Source organism: Cucurbita pepo, chromosome LG10 (genome assembly GCF_002806865.2).
Source record: "Cucurbita pepo subsp. pepo cultivar mu-cu-16 chromosome LG10, ASM280686v2, whole genome shotgun sequence".
Taxonomy (NCBI): Eukaryota; Viridiplantae; Streptophyta; class Magnoliopsida; order Cucurbitales; family Cucurbitaceae; genus Cucurbita; species Cucurbita pepo.
This window is the reverse complement of record NC_036647.1, coordinates 9,234,427-9,255,391: the sequence shown is the minus strand read 5'-3', so window position 1 is coordinate 9,255,391 and position 20,965 is coordinate 9,234,427. Positions and strand designations below refer to the sequence as shown.

At 37.5% G+C, this 20,965-nt stretch overlaps 2 protein-coding genes across 2 annotated transcripts; both read left to right on the top strand.

Moving 5' to 3' along the window:
* The first annotated feature begins 5,864 nt into the window (after positions 1–5,864).
* LOC111803784 (cleft lip and palate transmembrane protein 1 homolog) lies at positions 5,865–13,737 on the top strand. Its single transcript, XM_023688327.1, has 12 exons — positions 5,865–6,156; positions 7,091–7,237; positions 7,337–7,451; positions 7,566–7,660; positions 8,519–8,622; positions 9,048–9,085; positions 10,649–10,884; positions 11,556–11,649; positions 11,747–11,937; positions 12,412–12,631; positions 13,101–13,268; positions 13,374–13,737. Exons 1-12 carry the CDS (start codon positions 5,935–5,937, stop codon positions 13,523–13,525), a joined length of 1,782 nt encoding a protein of 593 aa, XP_023544095.1. The 5' UTR covers positions 5,865–5,934; the 3' UTR covers positions 13,526–13,737.
* A 754-nt stretch (positions 13,738–14,491) lies between these two features.
* LOC111804002 (glucose-6-phosphate 1-dehydrogenase, chloroplastic-like) lies at positions 14,492–19,747 on the top strand. Its single transcript, XM_023688641.1, has 10 exons — positions 14,492–14,919; positions 15,404–15,588; positions 15,675–15,769; positions 16,026–16,140; positions 17,199–17,404; positions 17,475–17,624; positions 17,713–17,833; positions 18,712–18,941; positions 19,035–19,235; positions 19,308–19,747. The coding sequence occupies exons 1-10, from the start codon at positions 14,694–14,696 to the stop codon at positions 19,561–19,563; spliced, it is 1,785 nt and encodes a 594-aa protein (XP_023544409.1). The 5' UTR covers positions 14,492–14,693; the 3' UTR covers positions 19,564–19,747.
* The last annotated feature ends 1,218 nt before the right edge of the window (positions 19,748–20,965 follow it).

Genomic DNA, 20,965 nt, shown 5'->3' with positions numbered 1-20,965 from the left:
TATTGATAAAATTTCAATATCGATATATTTTTTAAAAAAATAAAGATTCATAGAGCGTATTTAATTTCTTGTGATTAATTTACGTATATTTTTGTAGATTTTTTGGGTTCGGTTTTGATAAAATATTGATTCACTTTTAATGTCGATACTGAACTGATGGACGTATGATTTAGTTTGTTGATGTGCAAATTTAAGGATGAAAAATCTCACCGAGCCTTATATGCTTCAACGGAAAATTCTTTTGTCTGAGGTGACCTAAAAAACAAAGAAAACTATACAAGGATGTAGTGGGAAGAGGTGACATGCAAAATAGAGAAAATTGCACAATGGTTTGATGCTTGCCACACTATGTCATAATCGCACTTCTGCAACAGTGGGACGACGATTGTGAAACACTTGTTTTAATCTAGCGAACAAGTCAGTCGTGAGAAATTCGAACTTTGTAAACAATATCGACGTATGCTCGAGGCTGAGGTCACGTTTGCAAGAAATGTTTTAAATAATGTGAGTGAGTAAATAAATTTGAAAATAATTTGAAAGAATATAATTAGTCGCATCCCCGGGTAAATTTTGCGGCATTTTAGCTCTGGTGTGTGTAGAGATGGTTTTGGTGAACGGTTATTCACACTCATATTGACGCCATATGAAATAGTAAAGACTTGTCTAAGATGAGGGCAGTAAAAGGAGTTTGGAATAGGCATGTGGCCATGGACAAGTATGACCGTGACACAATCCAATCCGCTTCGATGTGAGACCCCCACCAAATCCACCCCTTTTCGGTGCCAGCATCCTTGTTGGCACACCACCTCGTGTCACCCCCCTTTGAGGCTCAACCTCTTCGCTGGCACATCACCCCGTGTCTGGCTCTTATACCATTTGTAACGGTCCAAGCCCAAGCGCACCACTAGTAGATATTGTCCTCTTTGAGCTTTCCCTTTCGAGCTTCCCCAAACGCGTCTGCTAAGAATTGGTTTCCACACCCTTATAAAGGGTGTTTTGTTCTCCTCCCCAACCAATGTGGGATTCTCACATCTTCACTCTTAGAAGCATTTATATGGAAATAAACCCAAGGAAAAGTATGGAACAGATTACCTTGATGATCAAGATCAAGAGTAAAGAAAACTCGTGATTCGAATCACTTCACAAGAGGTTTGATCAATACCACTTGAATGACTCTAGCATACAAGTTCTAAACACAGGAATTTGCAAAGAAAAATTTAGCTCTCAACAAAGCTAAAATAGAAATTTTATTCTTAATTCCAAAATCTTATGTCTTTAATCAAACAAAGGAAGACTTTATAGAGCCTTTACAACCTTAACCTATGTGAGACATAACTTCCAAATTAAATGAGGTAGTAAATGAGAAATACCCATAACCTCCCTATTAAAATGGCTAGTGTAACGCTCCTAATTTTCTCCACCCTAATTAGTGACGTTACCTTATACTCGTCAAATCAACAGGACAAGAGTTCACATGGGACAGTCTCAATAACGAAAATGCATTCATCAATTTAAGCAGTTCATACCTAGGAAAACAATTGCGACAACCTAGCCTAGAAGTAATAACAGAGAACTAGAGGAAACAATTTGCAAAACTAAGAACCCAAAAGAATCCAACAGGCGCCTACGACACAACAAACTCTCCTCAAGATTTCCATAGCCCTTCGCATCATCCACCGTCACCCGTACATGGGAGCCTTGCCCTTTCCTGAAAATATTGGTAGCACGTGGCTTGAGTATTATATAAAATACCCAGTAAGTCGCCCCACTGTTGGGGTTAAGCATATATTCATACATTCGGATACAAGCAGTCGCACACAATACATCTACATGTCACACACGATACACATACATGACGCACGCAACACACATACATGTCACACAGAATACCCATACATGTCGCACATCATTACCATACATGTCGCACAATGTTAGAAGAACGAAGCTGAAAGAGGGGTTTGTCTTCCATTCCTTCCCATGGCCTTAGGTCCTTGCCTTGTCCGGGCGGGGGTGGATGCATGGTAATTTCCCACACATGACCCACGAATGTGACTGTGGGCCCACCAGGCGAACTCGCAAGCGAACTCCCTGGGCCTGGCTTGGTCGGGTATGTATGACATACAATACCGGACGCCACGGACGAAGGAGGGCCTGCATGATATCGTGGCGAACACAATATCGAATATACGCATCCATACCATCAGTAGCATAACGGGGGAGTGCCCCAACCATAGCGTGCATGAGGTTCTTAAGGTTTACCTCCATGGCATTACACATACGACGCTCCATCCCCTCGCCGCATTACATAGCATAACCGGGTCCACATTAGGCAAGCATAACATAGCATAACCGGGTCCACATTGAGCAAGCATATCCTAGCATACTAGTCATCTTATTCATGGCATGTGGGGTTCTCATTACAATCATGACATGTCAATCAAGCTCATCATACATACAGGGCGACAAAACGCGTCACAACATCATATTCATAAACATGGCATACATAGCAATTCACTGCAAGAATCACATACATAAACAAAGCATGCATAGCATTTCACGGCAAGAAACATCTAACCTAGCATACAGCAACAACATATGGTGCATGCAAGGGCCACAGGGCACGCACCAACATACATACATAACTAACGCCAACAGTAAGGTTACTTACCTCCTTGGCCTTGACCGAAGTCGCCCACAACGCTAACTCCAGCGCCTGACTACCTCCTATAAGACAACATGATACACTTAGAGCGCCTTCACAACTATCCCTCGTGCCTAGCTACCAAGTACGTCCCTATCGCAAGCTATTTGTCAAAAATGGAGTTATATTGACCTCAGATGGTTGAAACGATGGTGGAAATGGCTCCGGAAGGGTCGAAAACCTAGGAATCGGTATACTATTCGGATGTTGAGCTGCCAAGCGGCACTTAGCCGAGCCGGAGGTTCACGAAGCCGCCGGTGGAGCAGAAACCGATGGCTGCGACGAACACCGTCGGTGCAGGGTTTCTGGCGCGCCTCCGATTTGGGCCACAAAGGGGACGAGGCTCCGAGGTGGTGTCCGAACGCGAGCTGCACGCTGGCTGAGACGTCTCGCAGAATGCCGGGGGTCCCGCCTGCGCTGCGTCTTCCTCGTCCAAAAGTCCCGAGGGTCCAAATCGCAGGGCTTGGCTACTGTCGACGGTGGATGCGTCGTCGTTCGTCCGTTCTCCAGTGGCGCGTCGGCTTCCTCCTGCTTTAAACCACACTAGCGCTCCCTTCTCCCTAAAGGAGGCGGCCACTCCTAGGGTTTACGGGAGCCTGAGTGGATCCCGCCGAAATCTCATGATTTTCGGCGGGGGCCCCCTTTGTTTTCTCTCTCTCTCTCTCTCCTCAGAAGGTGTATCGTTACAGCTAGTTAACGGTAGAATAGGGTAACTATGTGGGTTACAATATAACCTTAACTCCTATATTTAAAACTAGCTTAAATATGACAAATAAATAGTTAAATTATAATTAAATAGTGGAATGAATGAGATGTGCTTATTAGTCATCCTTGTACTAGTTTCATAAATTCAGCTGGGTTCATTTAAATGCAACTTAAAGTGCATTTAATTCATCTCTTTCTTGAAGCTCAACTTTGCACAACATATAAGGAAAGTCTCCAACGTCTTCTAGAATTTCCTTTGATGAGCTCACCATAGCTTGAATATAAGTGTATAAGGTTTGTTATAGCTTCTTGGCTCTCGTCCTTGTAATTGGACCTTGAGGTATGGAAATTCCTTGGCCGTGGTTCATATGCTAGAAGAGCTTGTGTTCGTTTATGGGGTCCGGGTCATGAGGTGTAGCATCCAAATTTTGAGGGTTAGGTTGAGTTTTAAATTATGACAACCCAACCAATTAAACCCAAAAATAGCGAGCTAGGTTGAGTTGGGTTATGAACTCTATTCCAGTTGTTTGGGTCACCAACCTCGGTGGATCCAAAAGATTTTTCCAGCTCATCCTAACCTAACTCGCATACACTCTTACGTAAGCACCGTTGCACGAGGGGGATACAACGCTAAATCCCCAACAACACTAAATCCCACAATTAAAGATAAATAAACTAAGCTCAACAAAAACAACTAGCTTTCGTCGATCCCTTATCATGTCTCGTATTTCGTATCACTAATCCTGTAGAGACTTTAATCACTTGCATAATCTATTCGTGAGTCCATACTTAACCACACGTACTTAGTAAGTACCTCACACATTAGAAGCTATTAAATAACATACCACGACCTACAATACATCATGTTTCTTACACACAAGCTAGACATGCTCAAGATACACAAAAACATATTAACATATATATCATACTCAATTCAAGGATTATACGCACATAATTCTCACTTATTTTGAACTTTATCTCCGTAAATTTTTCATTTATTTTTTGGGGGACTGGGGCAGATTATCTATGGTGAATTCGTGGGGATCGAGTTTTCCATGATTTCTCGACCATAATAACAATTATTTTAAAAACTTAAATAAATAATTTTAAATATGTAAAAAAATGATAAAATATCATAATAAAGACAATAATATTTCATAAGAAAAAAAAAAAAAAAAAAGGGAACTAAGCCANGAGAGTGCACCTAATGAATCCAATAGATTTATGAATCGAAATAAGCAATATACCAAAAGTGTTTATGAATTCAAAGGTTCACGAACCAAATTTTCATGATAATTGTCAACCATCAATCTCGTTTTTGTTCTCAAGAGGTGTAAGTTTACCATGAGAGTTTGGCTAGAGTTCATTTCCCACTTATTTGGATCTTTTTCGGCAGGTCAGCCGTGACTCTCATGGATCACTTATCTTTGTCGATTACAAACTTTTGAGAAGAATAAGACCAATCAACGCTTTATTGAAGGAATCAAATCCTTTATGATTAAGCATATGAGGGGTCGTGTCTTCCCAAAATGGTCGAGTCAAATTCGTTAGTAATCATCTGGGCGCTTAGTGTCCAAAGCATGTTGTCTATGGTCATAGGTCAGATGTCTCAACCATGTTTGTCTAGTACATGTTGTCCATGGTCGCATGCTCGTTTCAAACCTCTTTTACTTGTTTCATGTTAGATATACTTTTATTATTATTGTTGTGTCAATACAGGAGTGTATGACCGTGTCTACATCCCGAAGGCTAAAATGCTCCAAGATAGACTATAGGAGATGTGACTAGTTGTTAATTCTTCCTACCTTGGTTATATGCTATCAAAGCCATTGTTGTTGCTTATTCCTTTTTAGCTTATAACATAGCTTTCTTTAAAATTGTTTTCAACGTATTTTCTTGTTCCAATTTTCTAAAATATTTCTCTAAGACGTGACCCGAGACTCGAACATATGTCGATATCATTGCTGAATTGCAAATTTTACACGATTGACTTGTTTGTTGGGTTAGAACAAGTGTCACACAATCGTTGTCCCACTGCTCCAAAAGTGCAATTGTGTCAATAATTTTTACATTTACATAACTAATAATTTAAAATATAATGATGCAATTTTTAGCAGCCAAAAAAATTTAATGAAAATAATCTAATTGTTTTATAGAAATTAATATAAGTAATGGGCATTGGGTGAAAATGTAAAATCTTGAAGTTAATGGGCCCAATAAGAATTAACTAAAAATTCAAGAATAAAATCAAAATTAAAAAATAAATATGTAATTATTTCGAGACCAAAAAAAAAAAGAGAGCTAATATAAGAGATATTTGTAGTTGCATAAGCATAATACATAGCTGGATTTATGATTTTTATATTTTCTGCGTGACGTGGCAATCGTAAGAGAAAAATTAAAAAAAAAATAAAAAACAAATCTTTGCTTTTTATATATAACACCAAAGCTTCTTCTTGTAAACTCTCTCACGAATCTCTCTCTCTCTCTGCGCCGATCTCTTCGATTTGCACAGAGGGAAGAAGAAAATGGCGACGCCGGCGGTAGAGGGAGGTCCAGGCGGCGGCGGAGGAGGAGTAGCGGCAGCACCAAGAGCAGGGCAACAGCAACAAGGAGGCTTCGCACAGTCTCTTACTGGAGTCATTAGGATCGCCGTCTTCTGGTACTTCGCTTCTAAATTTTTCGCCCCCAAGAAGCCCTCTGATCCTGCTATCCTCATGTCCAATCTCTTTCAGAAGGGTGAACCGCTGGTAATTTTGTAATTAGATTGTTAGATGTGTTTTTGAATAATTGATGATTCCGTTGTACTTGCTGTTTTTCGTGTTTTGTATTGCGAGTAATTGTTTCAATAATTTTTTAATCGATTTACGTGACAATATTGTATTTCTTTGTATGGATTTTCTTGGAAATTCTAACTGAGCCGGCTGGATGCCGAGAAGGGTATAGACTATCTTTTTCACTCTCGAAGTTATAGGCGGCCAGTTAGGTTTTCGATGTTTATCGTTGGAGATTTAGGTGATTGGAATTTTCAACTCTGTTATTGTTGACTACAGGAGAGATCCTAAAGCTTCTATGTTATGCGTTTAGCATGTGATGTAAATACTCAACTTAATGCAAATCTTGGCATTGAATTTATGTCAAGAGCACATACCGGGTTCTTCCGCTGTTGAGTTCTCTCCTATGTTATCATTTTTTTTTTTTTTTTTTTTTTTTTTTTTTTTTTTTTTTTTNGCACTCAATTCATGTGAAAAAGATGAATTGAGAGACACGAACATTATGTAAAAATTGAAAAAGATTTCAATTTCTTTATTCTGATTGGGACAACCACCTGACGGTATTAGGAAATCCACAGATTTTTAGTAAATTTAGGTTGATCGCCACCATCTAGTTTGAACTCACTCCCTTTTTTTTTTTCTTTTTCTTCTCTAGTCTGAATGACCTCCATGGTGGTTCAAGGCATTTGTTGAATCTTGTTCTAGGTTTACTGAGAGTTGCCTATTTTTGATGTTCAAGCAGTTATTGCCATATATTATAAAACTTTTATGTTCTCAACTTCTTATGATAAATATTATGTAGGTTTTTGTTAGTTACTTTTATCTATCTGTAGCAGAATTTTTTCTTTCTATTTTTTATTTTTAGTTATAGGTCCTGTAAATTGTTACCAGTTGCATTAATTTCCTTCAGGATATGTGGGTGTATCTATCTGAGCATGAAAGGTTTACCGACTTTGGAAATGAAGGTGCGCTTGTTTGGCATGAGAATGGTATACCTTATGCTATATGGGGGCCAGAAAGTGTCAGATCTCTTTCATTGAAGTACTATCCATCTGAGGTACTGTTAAACCATTACAGACGCATCTGCATATTGCCTTTTTAGTCCCTGGTTAGTTCTTGATGTTAGAGGGTTTTGATGCAATAGCTCTTCTTATAGGATTTGAAACAAAATGGATCGCTGTATGCACACGTCTTCTTTGCACGGTCAGGATACACTCCAGACCCCAATGATCCAGAGTTTCAGCCTCTTGCTGCATTTGGAAGGACACATCGTAAGATCTTATATTTTTCCGTGTTATCTTGAGCTTTAGATTTTTTGTTTCCTCTGTAATCAAGCAACAGATAATATATCGGTACTTGAGGATGTGTACTTCAATTCATTTCAGCTATCGTGATATATTTGCCCAAGTCAAAAGCAGATAAGAAGAAGAGTTTGTTAGGCAATTCTGAAGGTTCTGATGCTGGTGAAATTCTGAAGGAGGTGATTCCTTTACCGTTGAATAGTTCGGTTTGTAAATTTTGTTCACTGATATAAGAGTCATGCATATGTGTTTGGCATAAGAGATATTAATTAGGCAATGCATACTTGAATCATGCTTTATGTGCTCTGTTCTTTTTTTTTTTTTTTTTTTTTNTTTTGTAACTACTGTATTCTTCTTTTGGGGAGAATCACATTTATTACTATTTTTGTTATCATCAAGTACAATTATTTCTCCTGAAAGATAGTCGCATGTATAAACCTGAAGAAAATTATTTAGAATCTGCAGAAAGATCGGTGATGTCGGACTTTCAGTTTCTGATGCTTGTACTTCACGAGATGGGGAGAGAAGCATGTTGATTGGATAGACTCTACTCATATAGTGCAAGTGTATAACTAAATATATTTCACCGCATATTGATACTTTTAGCATTTAATATGCTATGAATAACCAATATGATAAAAACGTTATGCTATGCAATGCTATGCTATGCTATGCATTAGTTATATATGTAGAAATTTGCAGAAGTACCTCGATAGTGGTCAAAGATATATCACCAACGCTCCTTATGGGCACCAGGATATTTAAGTTTTGTGTTTATTAGAATGACATGAAATAGATTGCTCAATGGAAATGAAGTAATTGTGTTTGGGATCATAGTTTCGGAGTGTACTTTCCATTATCTATCCACTGATTCAAATTGCACTAGCATTTCTATCCTGTCCTATTGTCGTGTTACCTTGTTTTCTTAATGGCTTTCATTTGATTGTACATCGATATTCAAGAATTCTCAGTCTTCTGTAGTGCTTACAATCTTGAGCCGTTTTGTTCTAAACAAATGTCACTTTTTGTTGCTCAAGGTTGTTGATGATAACCAAGTTGATCTGAAAGATGATGGTCCTGTGGAGTGGGTTTCCTATTGGAAACCAAATGTGACTATTAATCTAGTTGACGATTTTACTGGGTATGTTTTCTACATTTTAATCTTTAATCTCTGCAAGTTTTTAGAGCAATAAAATTATGAAAAATTATTAGTTAGTACAGTGATTAGAAGGTTCTTGCACTTAAAATTAATGTTTCATATATATATATATATATATATATATATTTGCTTTTATTAATTTCTTAAAAAAAATATTTATGATAACTATTTTTTGTACTTTACTCTTTATAAATCAAATATGTTGAATCTAGTATGTTGTCTTGGCATACCAATTTATTTCTGTAACTTCTATCATGTGGATTAATTGATCTATTTATGTATAGACAGTAACACAGACAACCACATGTTTTCTTGTTATCTCCTATGCATTAGTCTCGTTTGGGATTCACTAATACCTAAGAAGTTCATTCTTTCTTTTTTCTTTTTTTTTTCTTTTTTTTTTGCAGATATCCTCACAATGGTGTTCCACCGAATATTGCTCCTTGTATCCTTATATATTCCTCTGCCCATCTTCATAAATTTGTTTTTTTTTTTTTTTTTTTTTTGTGCTTCAAGGCTATATAAGTAACAAAGGAAATACAAAAGTGGTTGATTGAAAATCTAATATAGTTAAGAGTATTTCAGAAGTTCTCATTAAGTTTTATGCATGACACTTTCATTTTTTCTTTTTCTTTTTTCTGAATTCATATTTGTTTGCATTAAACGAGCTATGAGTTGTGATGAGTTTTGTTACAACTATGTTGAGGGCCTTCTTAAGTTTTCAAGATACGATGTAAACTCATTTTGTATGTTTTATAGTTTTGTGGTGCCTGTTTTGTTGCCTTCGGGGGTCCTGCTTCTTCTTCTTTTGTTTGGGGTTTCTTTGCCCTCTCTCATAAAGGAGTCGTTAGCGGTGACCTCTTTGCTCTTGCTTTTAAGAAATTCCTTTGTTGTCTAGGGAAGAAGGGATTATTGGCTTTTCATCTCCTTGTCCTTCTCAGGCATTTTTTCCCCTAGTTCTCTTCTTTCTTCTAAGGACTGTGCTGTTTTCTTTGTGACCCTTTTGTTTCTTTGCTCGAGAAGATTAAGATCCCCAAGAAGGTGAAGTTCTTTGCTCGATAGGTCTTGCATGAAAAATTTAATACTACTGCGTACCAGTACACTCTTCCTTATTTTGGGGCTTCAATGGTGCTCACTTTGTAGAGGTGGGAGGACCCAAACCATATCCTTTGGAGTTGCCATTGTGCCCACTTGATATGGTCGAGGTTCGTGGATGCTTTTAGAGTCTCTTTGGTTTGGGGCAGAGATTGTAGAGCTATAATGGAGGTGGTTTTGTAGGGAGAGGGAAAAGTCCCTTGTAGGTTTTTTTCTCGCCCCATTCTAAGTCCCTTGTAGGTTTTTTTCTCGCCCCATTCTTTTGGGTAGATATGAGGGGAGTTGTGGGAGGTTAGATATGAGGCTCACAGAGAAAAATGAAAGAATATGAGGGCATACACGAAAATAATGCTCACAAAAAATAGCCAAACTGTCAAGAGTAATGAGTCCAAGTGAATAATTACAAAAGGGCCTAAAATACAGATTACAAAAGCTCTATCTTTTTCTTTATTTTAAAAAGGAGCTCTATATTTGATCAGTCTTTAGAAGTGTGCTTCCTCTTAATTAAGTTGTTTATATTTTATTTCTTGTCTCATGTTGCCAACAATTAATTTAGTAATTGAGTGCAAAGTGCAAGGTCATTGTTGTTGTAGCAGGAGGTGGAATTTCATGGTTTTAATGCTTTCTATTTAGTACTCTTTGCCACGAGAAAGGTTTATTTGATATGAATGACTGACCTTGCTGCCAAAATGATTGTTGCACACTAGGTTTCATTTCTTTTCCCCTTCCTAAAACATTTGAGTACGATAAATAGTATATTTTGTATTTTTTCTCTTTATTATCCGGTACTTGCTGAATTGGCACAACAGTAGGCTGGAATATCATTTTAAAGTTGATGGATGGATTTTGTTTGGCATGCCAAACATAGAAATTGAAACAGAAAATTTGGCTTTGACTTTCTTAACTTTAGTAGACTTGAATGTTGAGCCCACTACAGGAAACTACTATCCCACCATTTTCTTCAACGAGTTTTGGCTACTTAGAGACAAATTGGTTCGAATCAATGAGACAGTGAAGGAGCTGGTACTTAATCTAGAAGTGGCTCCGATAAGCATGACCAAGTGGCAGTTATTCCTCCAGATTGATCAGTCATTCCAGATTCACCGTAGCTATGGAAGCATGCTTGAAGGCGAGGCTGATGAGTTGAAGGTACTGACTCTCCTTAAACTTGGGTTTTCTCTTTTTTTCTTTTTTTCTTTTTTTCTTTTTTTCTTTTTCTCTTTTTTTTGAACAATTTGTAATCTGAGGAGTGGCTCTCTGAGGGGAGTAGAAAGAGAACCAAGAATCTGAAGAAAGAGTTACTAGAAAAGCCTTAACAAATTCACACCTAAAAAGTTCGACCCTGTTCTCATACTCCAGCAAATTGGTGCTAATGCATCTTGTGTAGGGCTTTCTACGGGAATAAACATACATCCTATTTTTGATGTGGCTCTGCTCCAGATGGATTTATTTTGGCTATTTGAACTTGAGTACAAGTTCTTTTTCTCGGAGGGTGAATTGATGTAGATTTCTTTAAGAATTTTTGGATTTTCATTAGTTTTCTTGCAATCTTTCAAGTTTCAAGATCCTGCAAATCTTGATCATGAAATTCTTTAGTCTTAAGTTTTATGCGTAGGTTAGCCTGACTCCTATGGTTAGAGGTTTTCTGTTATTTGTATTTTATTCAGCTTTAAATAGCCGTGTTGTAATTTGTGAAGGGGTCTTTTTGAAGAGATAATTGTGCTGTCTTAAACCATATAGGTTAGATAATTAATGCAACAAAATGCTATTTTTTTCCGCCCAATGTTTATCCAAATGGTGATTGGTGAATTATATTTCAGCGGGTGTTCTTGGAAGGAAATCCCTATCTCCTGGCAGTTACCATGGTTGTCTCATTACTTCATTCAGTTTTTGACATGCTCGCCTTCAAGAATGGTAAAGAAATGTTTGGTCACTTTTTACTTTATTAGTCAATTCTTTATTATCCTGTGAAACATGTGTACTTTGCTAACTTCTGGTGATTCTACTTCAGATATCCAATTTTGGAACAAAAATAAATCTATGGAAGGACTTTCTGCTAAGTCTGTCATTGTCAGCTTCATATCTCAACTGATTGTCTTCTTGTATCTACTTGATAATGATACTTCGTGGATGATCCTTGCAAGTTCTGGTATTGGTTGCTGTATTGAGTTCTGGAAAATAGGAAAAGCTATGCATATTGAGGTAGGTATTATTTTTTATTTTCTTCGCTGCTCCCAAGTATTTTTTTCTTTTTTTCATTCATTTATTATATATCCATATGTTTGTGTATATATTGGCACATTATCTTAATAAGCAGCATTCATTCATATTTGCAAAGTTCTCTTTCTGTGCACTCCTTAGGGTAGGCTTTATTGTGGTGCAAATACTTGAGACTTTCCGTTCCGTTATCGGTGCAAATACTTAGACCATAGGGTCATATATATATATATATAGTAGGGTCAAGTGGTTGTCACGGGTCCACATACTTGCAGATATCAAAAGGGAAAAAAAAAGTGTTTTTTTTTTTCCTTAGATGATTGCATTTGCCCATTATTAATTCTCTCTTATTTTTCTAAGAACCTTATTCATCCGTTCTATAAATGTTTAGTGTGTCTTCTTCATAATAGTAGTGCAATTGTGTATCATCCCTCATTATCATTTTTCATTCTATTCCAGATTGATAGGAGTGGAAGGATTCCTATGTTGAGATTCCGTGATCGCGAGTCATATGCAGGAAATAAGACGAAGGAGTATGATGATCTTGCAATGAAGTATTTGTCCTATGTGCTTTTCCTCCTTGTTGGTTGCTCATCTGTTTATTCACTCATGTACGAACAACATAAGAGCTGGTATTCTTGGATTCTTTCTTCACTCACAAGCTGTGTATACATGTTCGGTAAGTCACTTTAAAGCCTTTTTGGCATGCTTTTTCACCTTGCTTGTAACATTTTCTGGTGTGTGATCTTACTTAAAATCCTGATTCGTTTGTTCAAAAATGCATTAGACTTATTTTTCTAAATGCCAGAGGTCACTTGTGCATTAGACGTATGTACGTTGTAGTGAAAATTTCAATAAAACAGGTTTTTCATGTGGGATTGCAAGGGTATGTCAATGTCTAAATAATTATAATTAATCAGCTGGGTCTAGTCCATGTTCTCATACGCGGCTATATGTTGGTAACGTGCAACTTTTTCACCAAATAGGATAAAATGTGTTTTTAACATGCAATTTGTATGTGCACATGTATGTTTAGTTTCACAAATCAATATCAGGATAAAAGCACGAGTACTCGTTATTGCGTCGTCATTCGGAGGTTCTGATTATTGGGAAATTTGTTATGATATCTGAATTTGGATTCCTTGCAGGGTTCATTATGATGTGCCCTCAGTTGTTCATTAATTACAAGCTCAAGTCTGTGGCTCATCTACCCTGGAGACAGATGACATACAAGTTCCTTAATACCATCATCGACGACCTATTTGCTTTTGTCATCAAAATGCCAACCCTACACCGGCTTTCAGTGTTCCGAGATGGTGAGAAAATTGTCGATGGAAGTCCAATGTTTTTGTTTCGTTATTATCAAATAGTATATGTGGAAGAGATATTTGATTGATGCCTGTAAATTGGTTGCCCTGCAGATCTCATATTTCTGATCTATCTATATCAAAGATGGGTTTACCCGGTGGACAAGAAACGTATAAACGAATTTGGTTTCGGTGGCGAAGATGATCAAGCCGCCGAGACATCAAATGCGAATGCAATAGAAGACGACGACAAGAAAACTAATTAACTGCAAATCCTTCTTACAGTTCTTAGAATGTATAATTCAGTGACATGCAAAAACGCAAACAGGCATTTTAGTAGTTTATGTTTTGTTTTTGTTAACACAAGTTTTAAGGTTTTGTTTCTGATTGCGGGGCTCCTATAATGGATTCATGTTTTTAGCCCTTCTGCTTCCTTTAGTGAATTTGATTATTTATTATGAGTTCTTTTTTTCCCCTACAAAATCACTTTCCAGGATAAACTTTTTTCATGTTCTTCAATTCTAATGTAAGTTTAGGTGTGTCGAGATACTGTATTTATGAACTTGGCATGTTGGAGGAATTGCGACATTGGATTAGAAGTCATCAAATCATAGGAATGCAAGTGTAGGACAATCTCATCTATTCTTCGGTTCAATATCTATTCTTTAAAATCTTGACCATAGTGATCTTCTTTATCCATTGTGTCATACGCAACATTGGTATGTGAAATGGGTTGTGAATGATAGTGAGAGTGAGTGACAGTGTTGATCTATCTATCACAAGTCCTATTCATAACAAGATCTCATACGAGCCAATGACTCAAGCTCAACCTGCACTTCGTCTCAAATCTCAACATCCCTCTCATAGGTGGTAGGTGATCCTTCGTCAACAAGTCTCAAATTCGTAATTTGAAAAAATAGAAAAATTACTGAAGTCGTCAAAACTACATCAGAGGAATGAAACTCATATGAATTTATTATTATTATTTTAAATCTTTTACCTTTAAATTAAGCGTACATATTCTATTTTTCATTTCTACCTTCAAACATAGCTATTTTACTAACTCACATTTATCAGAAAAAAGAAGATATTAACTATATATATATATATCTCGCAATTGGACTCTGAGCAACCCTCTCCCAGTTGATCGGCCCAAGAAGGCCCAACCTGAATCCGGAAGAACAATCCATCCTACGCGCCCTCGGAATTGCCGTCATGTCGCCAAACCAATTTGTCCCTTTATCATTCCATCGGCCTCTTCGATAACTCTAAAGGTCATCCTCAATTCACCTTTGCATCTGGTCGCATTTGATAGCTTCAGAGATTTGGGCGCCTCCAATTTCTTCACGGCACTATATATATCCACTTCAAATCCACCATAACAACCGATTCTTAATTCCTTATTGTCCTTCTACTGCTCAATCTGCCCATCCCATGTTCATGGATTGTCAGTTCAGGACCCCTTCTTCACCTGCCGCTGCCTTCGTCCCATCTTCTCTCAATAACGGAACGCTCTTACCCAGAGGATTTGTTTCCTCCCCAAGAAGAACACATTTCCCCTCCTGGGTCTCTCAGATTTCTGTAAGAAATTGCGTTAGTGGCCATCTTCAGCTTAAGTCATCAAATGGGCATCCCTTGAATGCAGTTTTTTTACCAGATGGTGCGTAATTTTTGGTATACTCTTTATTTTCTGGTCTGGTTCAATGCCCTGTTTCTAGAATTCTTATAATTATTTGTTTTTATGGGTTTTTGGGTTTTGAAAATTAAGTGTCTAAACACTATTTCTACATTTTTTTTTTTAATTTGTTATCTACTTTTGACTTATGTGTTCAAAATTCAAGCAGTTTTGACAACTTCAGAAAGAAAATAGTTTTTAAAGATTTGACTATTGTATAGAAATGGTGAGATAACGAGTTTAATTTTCAAAAATTTAAAATAAAAAGTCAAATTATTATCAAGGGGCCTTACTTTTACTGATTAGGATACTCTTGATGCGTTCATATAAATTCTCATTCTTAAGTGCTCATTGATTCTGGTGTCTGGAAAAAAATGAAATGACAATTTGTGAAAGCTGCAATTATTTGAAATATTTCTGTTTATTTGCTTCCAATGTATGCTTAAACTTGAGTGGGATATGAACTTAGGTAGTCCTGGAAGTTCTCTTTTCAATGAACAAATTGCACTTCAAGAGGAAGAAAAATCTGTTTTGGATTCGGGAAAAGTTCAATCTACACTCAGTATAACTGTTGTTGGAGCTTCAGGGGACCTGGCAAAAAAGAAGATCTTCCCTGCACTTTTTGCTCTTTATTATGAGGATTGTCTACCAGAGGTATTATTATCTCATACAACAACTCTGCCTTCGATTTCGTAGTCTGCAAAGCTGACTAATTCCTTCGTTTTCTTTCTCGTTTTCAGGATTTTACCGTGTTAGGGTATGCTCGAACTAGTATGACCGATGAGCAACTCCGAACTATGATTAGTAAAACTTTGACTTGCAGAATTGATAAGAGGTATTGCAGATCTTGTTTGATAACGATTTTGTTTGTTTGTTTGTTTGTTTGTTTTTATAACTTTGGTTGGATTTTGAAAACTTTTTTAGAAAGTAGATGACAAAACAAAGAAACTCCGAGGTGAAAGTAATGTTTATAAGCTTAATTTATAAAAACTAAGAACCAGAAATTAGACGGGACTGTAGGTATTGCGAACATTTATGATTACGAACTTTTGCTTCTGTTTGCATATATTGATAAGCAACATGGATTACAGGGCAAACTGTGAGGACAAGATGGATGAGTTTTTAAAAAGATGCTTTTACCATTCTGGTCAGTATAGCTCCGAGGAAGATTTCGCTGAGTTGGACAGGAAGTTGAAAGAAAAAGAGGTAATTTTCGGGCTCCCGATGCTAGATAAGTAAGATTCTATAGAATAGTAAACCATTATTGGTAGTCATTAACAGCACTAAAAAGTATACGAGTATAAAATGCTATAGAAAGCTCCTTCTAAACCGAGGGTGGGTTTATGCTATTGAGTCGGTGTTCTTTAATCGTTTTTCCACTTATTTGAGATAGTTTCACTTATTCTTGAGCAGTTCAAGCATGACTGTTGTACTGGCTTTGATTTCTCGTCTTTGTTGCATTATTTCGAAGTTGTGTACTGGTCTATCGTTTGGTCACGTTAGTTCGTTGGTTCGTTGGCACTGAGGTGGAAATGAGAAGGCCTCGATAACAATTTCAACCTTGTTTTAATAAGGGGTTTTTTAGATTCTATTTTTGAAATTTATGTTTGTTTATTTTCAATTTCTAATTATGTTTTTACATTTGTTAAGGAAACACTTCCGTTCCTATTCGAATTCTAAAAACGAAAACAACTTTTACTTTTTTTGTTTTCAAAACCTGTCGGGTTGACAGGTTTTGAAAACAAAAGTGGATAAAAAAACATAGAAGTTTATGGGTCGAAGTAGTGTTTATAAGCTTAAAACAAAAAACTAAACGTTGTTGTAGTGTAACTTAGAAGCTTAATGATCAAAAACCAAAAACTAAAAGTCAAATGATTATCAAACGAGGCCTTAGTTGTTACTATTGAGTTATTTATTTGTAGTGATTCAGTCGTTTGAAATGAAATTAGATTATCCCTTAAGGTTTCTAATGCCAAATGTTGCACCGTTCGGAAGTTTGATAAATAGAACTAGTTCACTAGCATGTACGTTGGCACGGGCACTCTTGGCCACAGTTATTCGATTATACTCTCGCGTATGCTGAAGTCGAGGATATGTTAGAACTTTGGCTTTTCAAGAGCAATCTGGATTTGTCATGGTTGTCGTGAGCGAAATTAGACTCGTCCTCTTTCGGACGCCTACATATTCATGTGCATCCTAGCAATTTGATTGAAACAATCTGTTCTATGTTTTGGATCTTTTTATAATAAATTTCTTCATTACAGGATGGAAAAGTTTCAAATAGGTTATTTTATTTATCAATTCCTCCAAACATATTCGTCGACGTTGTCAAGTGTGCTAGCCAACGGGCATCTTCAGAAAGTGGTTGGACTAGAGTCATTGTCGAAAAGCCATTTGGCCGTGACTCAGATTCTTCGGGTGAGCTAACGAGAAGCTTAAAGAAATATCTCACAGAAGACCAAATATTTAGGTGAAACCTCTTACACGAATCGAATGCCAGATCTAAAGAAAGAAACTGACTCTTATGATAATTTGTATAGGATTGATCATTATTTGGGCAAGGAGCTCGTAGAGAATCTGTCGGTTCTTCGATTCTCCAATCTTGTTTTTGAGCCTCTTTGGTCGAGGAGCTATATCCGCAATGTTCAACTGATATTTTCAGAGGACTTTGGAACCGAGGGGCGGGGCGGGTGAGTGTCACATCCTTCTGATATTGCAGTTCGAGAAATGATATTAGGGTCGACAAGGTTAGTCAACTGTGCTTTGTTCTTTTTCCAGGTACTTTGATAACTATGGAATCATACGAGATATAATGCAAAACCATCTCCTTCAAATTTTGGCTCTATTTGCTATGGAGACGCCTGTTAGTTTAGATGCGGAGGACATCAGGAATGAAAAGGTACCCAATTAGTTCTCTTTTGCTTGTGATGCCCTGCCAATTTGTTGTTGCATCAGATAACATGTAGAAGAGCATAGTTTTGATACTGGTTTAATCACTCCTTCTAGTTTGTGTCGATATCGTTTTGGATGGTAAATATGTTTAATAGGTCTCTGAATTTTCAAGTGTGTTTCTAATAAGTCCGTTAATTTTAAACTTTGTGGTTATATTGAACACAAACTTAAAGACCCTACTCCGACTAGTGCCTCGCACCGTCTGATGACTAGCTCTGATACCATTTGTAACAGACCAAGCCAACTGTTAGTAGATATTGTACGCTAGCCCGTTACGTATCGCCGTCAACCTCACGGTTTTTAAAACGTGTCTACTAGGAAGAGATTTCCAAACCCTTGTAAGGAATATTTCGTTCTCCTCTCCAACCAATATAGGATCTCACAATTCACCTCCTTGGGGCCCAACGTGTCCTTGCTGGCACACTGCCCGGTGTCTAGCTCGAATACCATTGTAACAGCTCAAACCCACCCGTACTAGATATTGCCCGCTTTGGCCCGTTACGTATCGTCGTCAACCTCACGGTTTTTAAAACATGTCTACTAAGAAGAGGTTTCCACACCCTTAGAAGGAATGTTTCGTTCTCTCTAACCAATGTGGGATCTCACAATCCACTCTGTCGGGTGCCCAACATCCTCATTGGCACACCGCTCAGTGTCTAGCTCTGATACCATTTATACCAGCTCAAACCCACCGCTAGCAGATATTGTCTGCTTTGGCCCGTTACATATCGGCGTCAGCCTCGTAAATATTTAGTAGAAAGATTCCTTAGCGCTTGACGGTATGGTCACTTGTAATGATGATTAGCTAATATCATTGTGATTCAGGTTAAGGTCCTGAAGTCCATGAGACCCCTGCAACTCGAAGATGTAGTTGTTGGGCAATACAAAGGGCACAGCAAGGGTGGGAAATCGTACCCTGCTTATACAGATGACCCAACTGTTCCCAACGATAGCATCACTCCGACGTTTGCAGCAGCCGCTATTTTCGTCGATAACGCGAGATGGGATGGGGTGCCGTTCTTGATGAAAGCTGGAAAGGCTCTACATACAAGGAGGTTGTTATTTCATTGATTGTTTTAGTAGCATTTTGAGCACATTATGGTAATTTAAATTTGAATAACCTCACACGTTTGTTATGATATCTCCAGAGCAGAGATCAGGGTTCAGTTCAGACATGTCCCAGGTAACTTGTACAAGAGGAGCTTTGGAACAGATTTGGACAAAGCTACTAACGAGCTCGTCTTGCGTGTTCAACCCGACGAGGCTATTTATTTGAAGATCAACAATAAAGTTCCTGGTCTCGGGATGCGATTAGATCGTAGTGATCTCAACTTGCTGTATCGATCTAGGTATGGTAGAGGATGGGGTTGCTTTATGTTTTAGGTTTCCGATTTCGTTGACAATTGAATGATCATGTGAAGGTACCCGAGCGAGATACCAGATGCATATGAGAGGTTGCTTTTAGACGCTGTTGAAGGGGAGCGAAGGCTATTCATCAGAAGCGATGAGCTCGATGCTGCGTGGTCGTTGTTCACTCCATTGTTGAATGAACTTGAAGAGAAAAAGATCGCACCAGAGCTTTATCCCTACGGCAGCAGGGGGCCGGTCGGGGCTCACTACTTAGCTGCGAAGTACAACGTAAGATGGGGAGATTTGGGCGAGGACCGTGAGCCTTAGGTACGTAGGGCATCTCGATGTACAATTGGTATGGCCATGGGTTAGTAGTTCATATTTCTCAGCAAAATGATAGATTATGTGTACAATTGTGCTTAGCTCACAGTGGATTAAGGTTTCAATTCAATTAAGGGAATGAATTTGCAGTAATAAAATGCCTATGCCTATGTTGACTTCTACTACCAAAGTTGTATTTTACTTTCTCATTGGCATTGTGACTTATTCTAAATGTACTTTGAAAGAGCGATCGTTTTAGTCCCGTTTTTGTTTTTATCTTTTTCTCGATTGCAATTTTAGCACAACACGAGAGCTTATACCTTTGATCTTAGGTGTTAATATGTGAGAATGAGGGACTCGAACGTTTGACCTCTTAATTTGAGATGAAAGAATGTGTCGGGGGAGAATTCGAATATTGTCACTATCTTGAGAAGTGGGGAGTTGACCCACTATCAAAGGGAGGTCCTTTCAATTTATTAAACGGTTCGAAGTTAGTTAAAGAATACATTTTCTAATGGCTTTAGGCCAGTAGTTTTGATATGCTCAGACCCTCTTCTAACGGCTCTAGGCCAGCATTTTCGTTTGATTTGACTCGAGTTTGATATGCTCATACCATTTTCTATTAGTTTCAACTCTTGTTTAAGGTTAGTATGATTACCTTAATTATTTTATGCAAAATTATGTTAAGTTAGTTTAAATTATTATGAGTAAATTTTAATTAAATGGTTTTACTATTAGCATACTTAGAAGCTTTTGTTCTGTATGATGATATGTGCCCTGTAGTTCAGCTTTTGTTCTGTATGATGATATGTGCCCTGTAGTTCTGCACGTGTCATATGTTTGATGTGTAAGACATTTATGAGATATGTCTATGATATGATATGTTGATGATATGATACATGTTATGATATTGATGATATGATATGATATGATATGATACATTATGTGGTATGGTTATGATATGACATGGTATGTTGAAGGACATGTTGTGTGCATGATATGACATAATACGATGTATGACATGAATTATGCACGGTAAATATGTTTGATATGATATACAACCCCGATATATGTTTTAAAAACTATGTTATAAAAATGACATGATATGAAAGAAAATGGAATGGGTTGTTTTTATATGGTTTCATAAAGTGGAAATGTTGGGATCTCATGAATCATTGTGTGTTACATGCATAAGGAATTATCCTCTTTACGATTAGTACGGACGTGTACGTTATGTAAAGGAAAAATGGTCATTGTGTTTATCATAATGTTACGACGGTTACTACTCCTTCCGGGTGTCCAACCAGAAAAGGGGCCCAAGAGGTGCTCGAACCAACTGGTGAGTTCATACTCGCCCATATAAGTAATATGTAGAATAACCCTAACACCTTATAAATTATCAACTCAC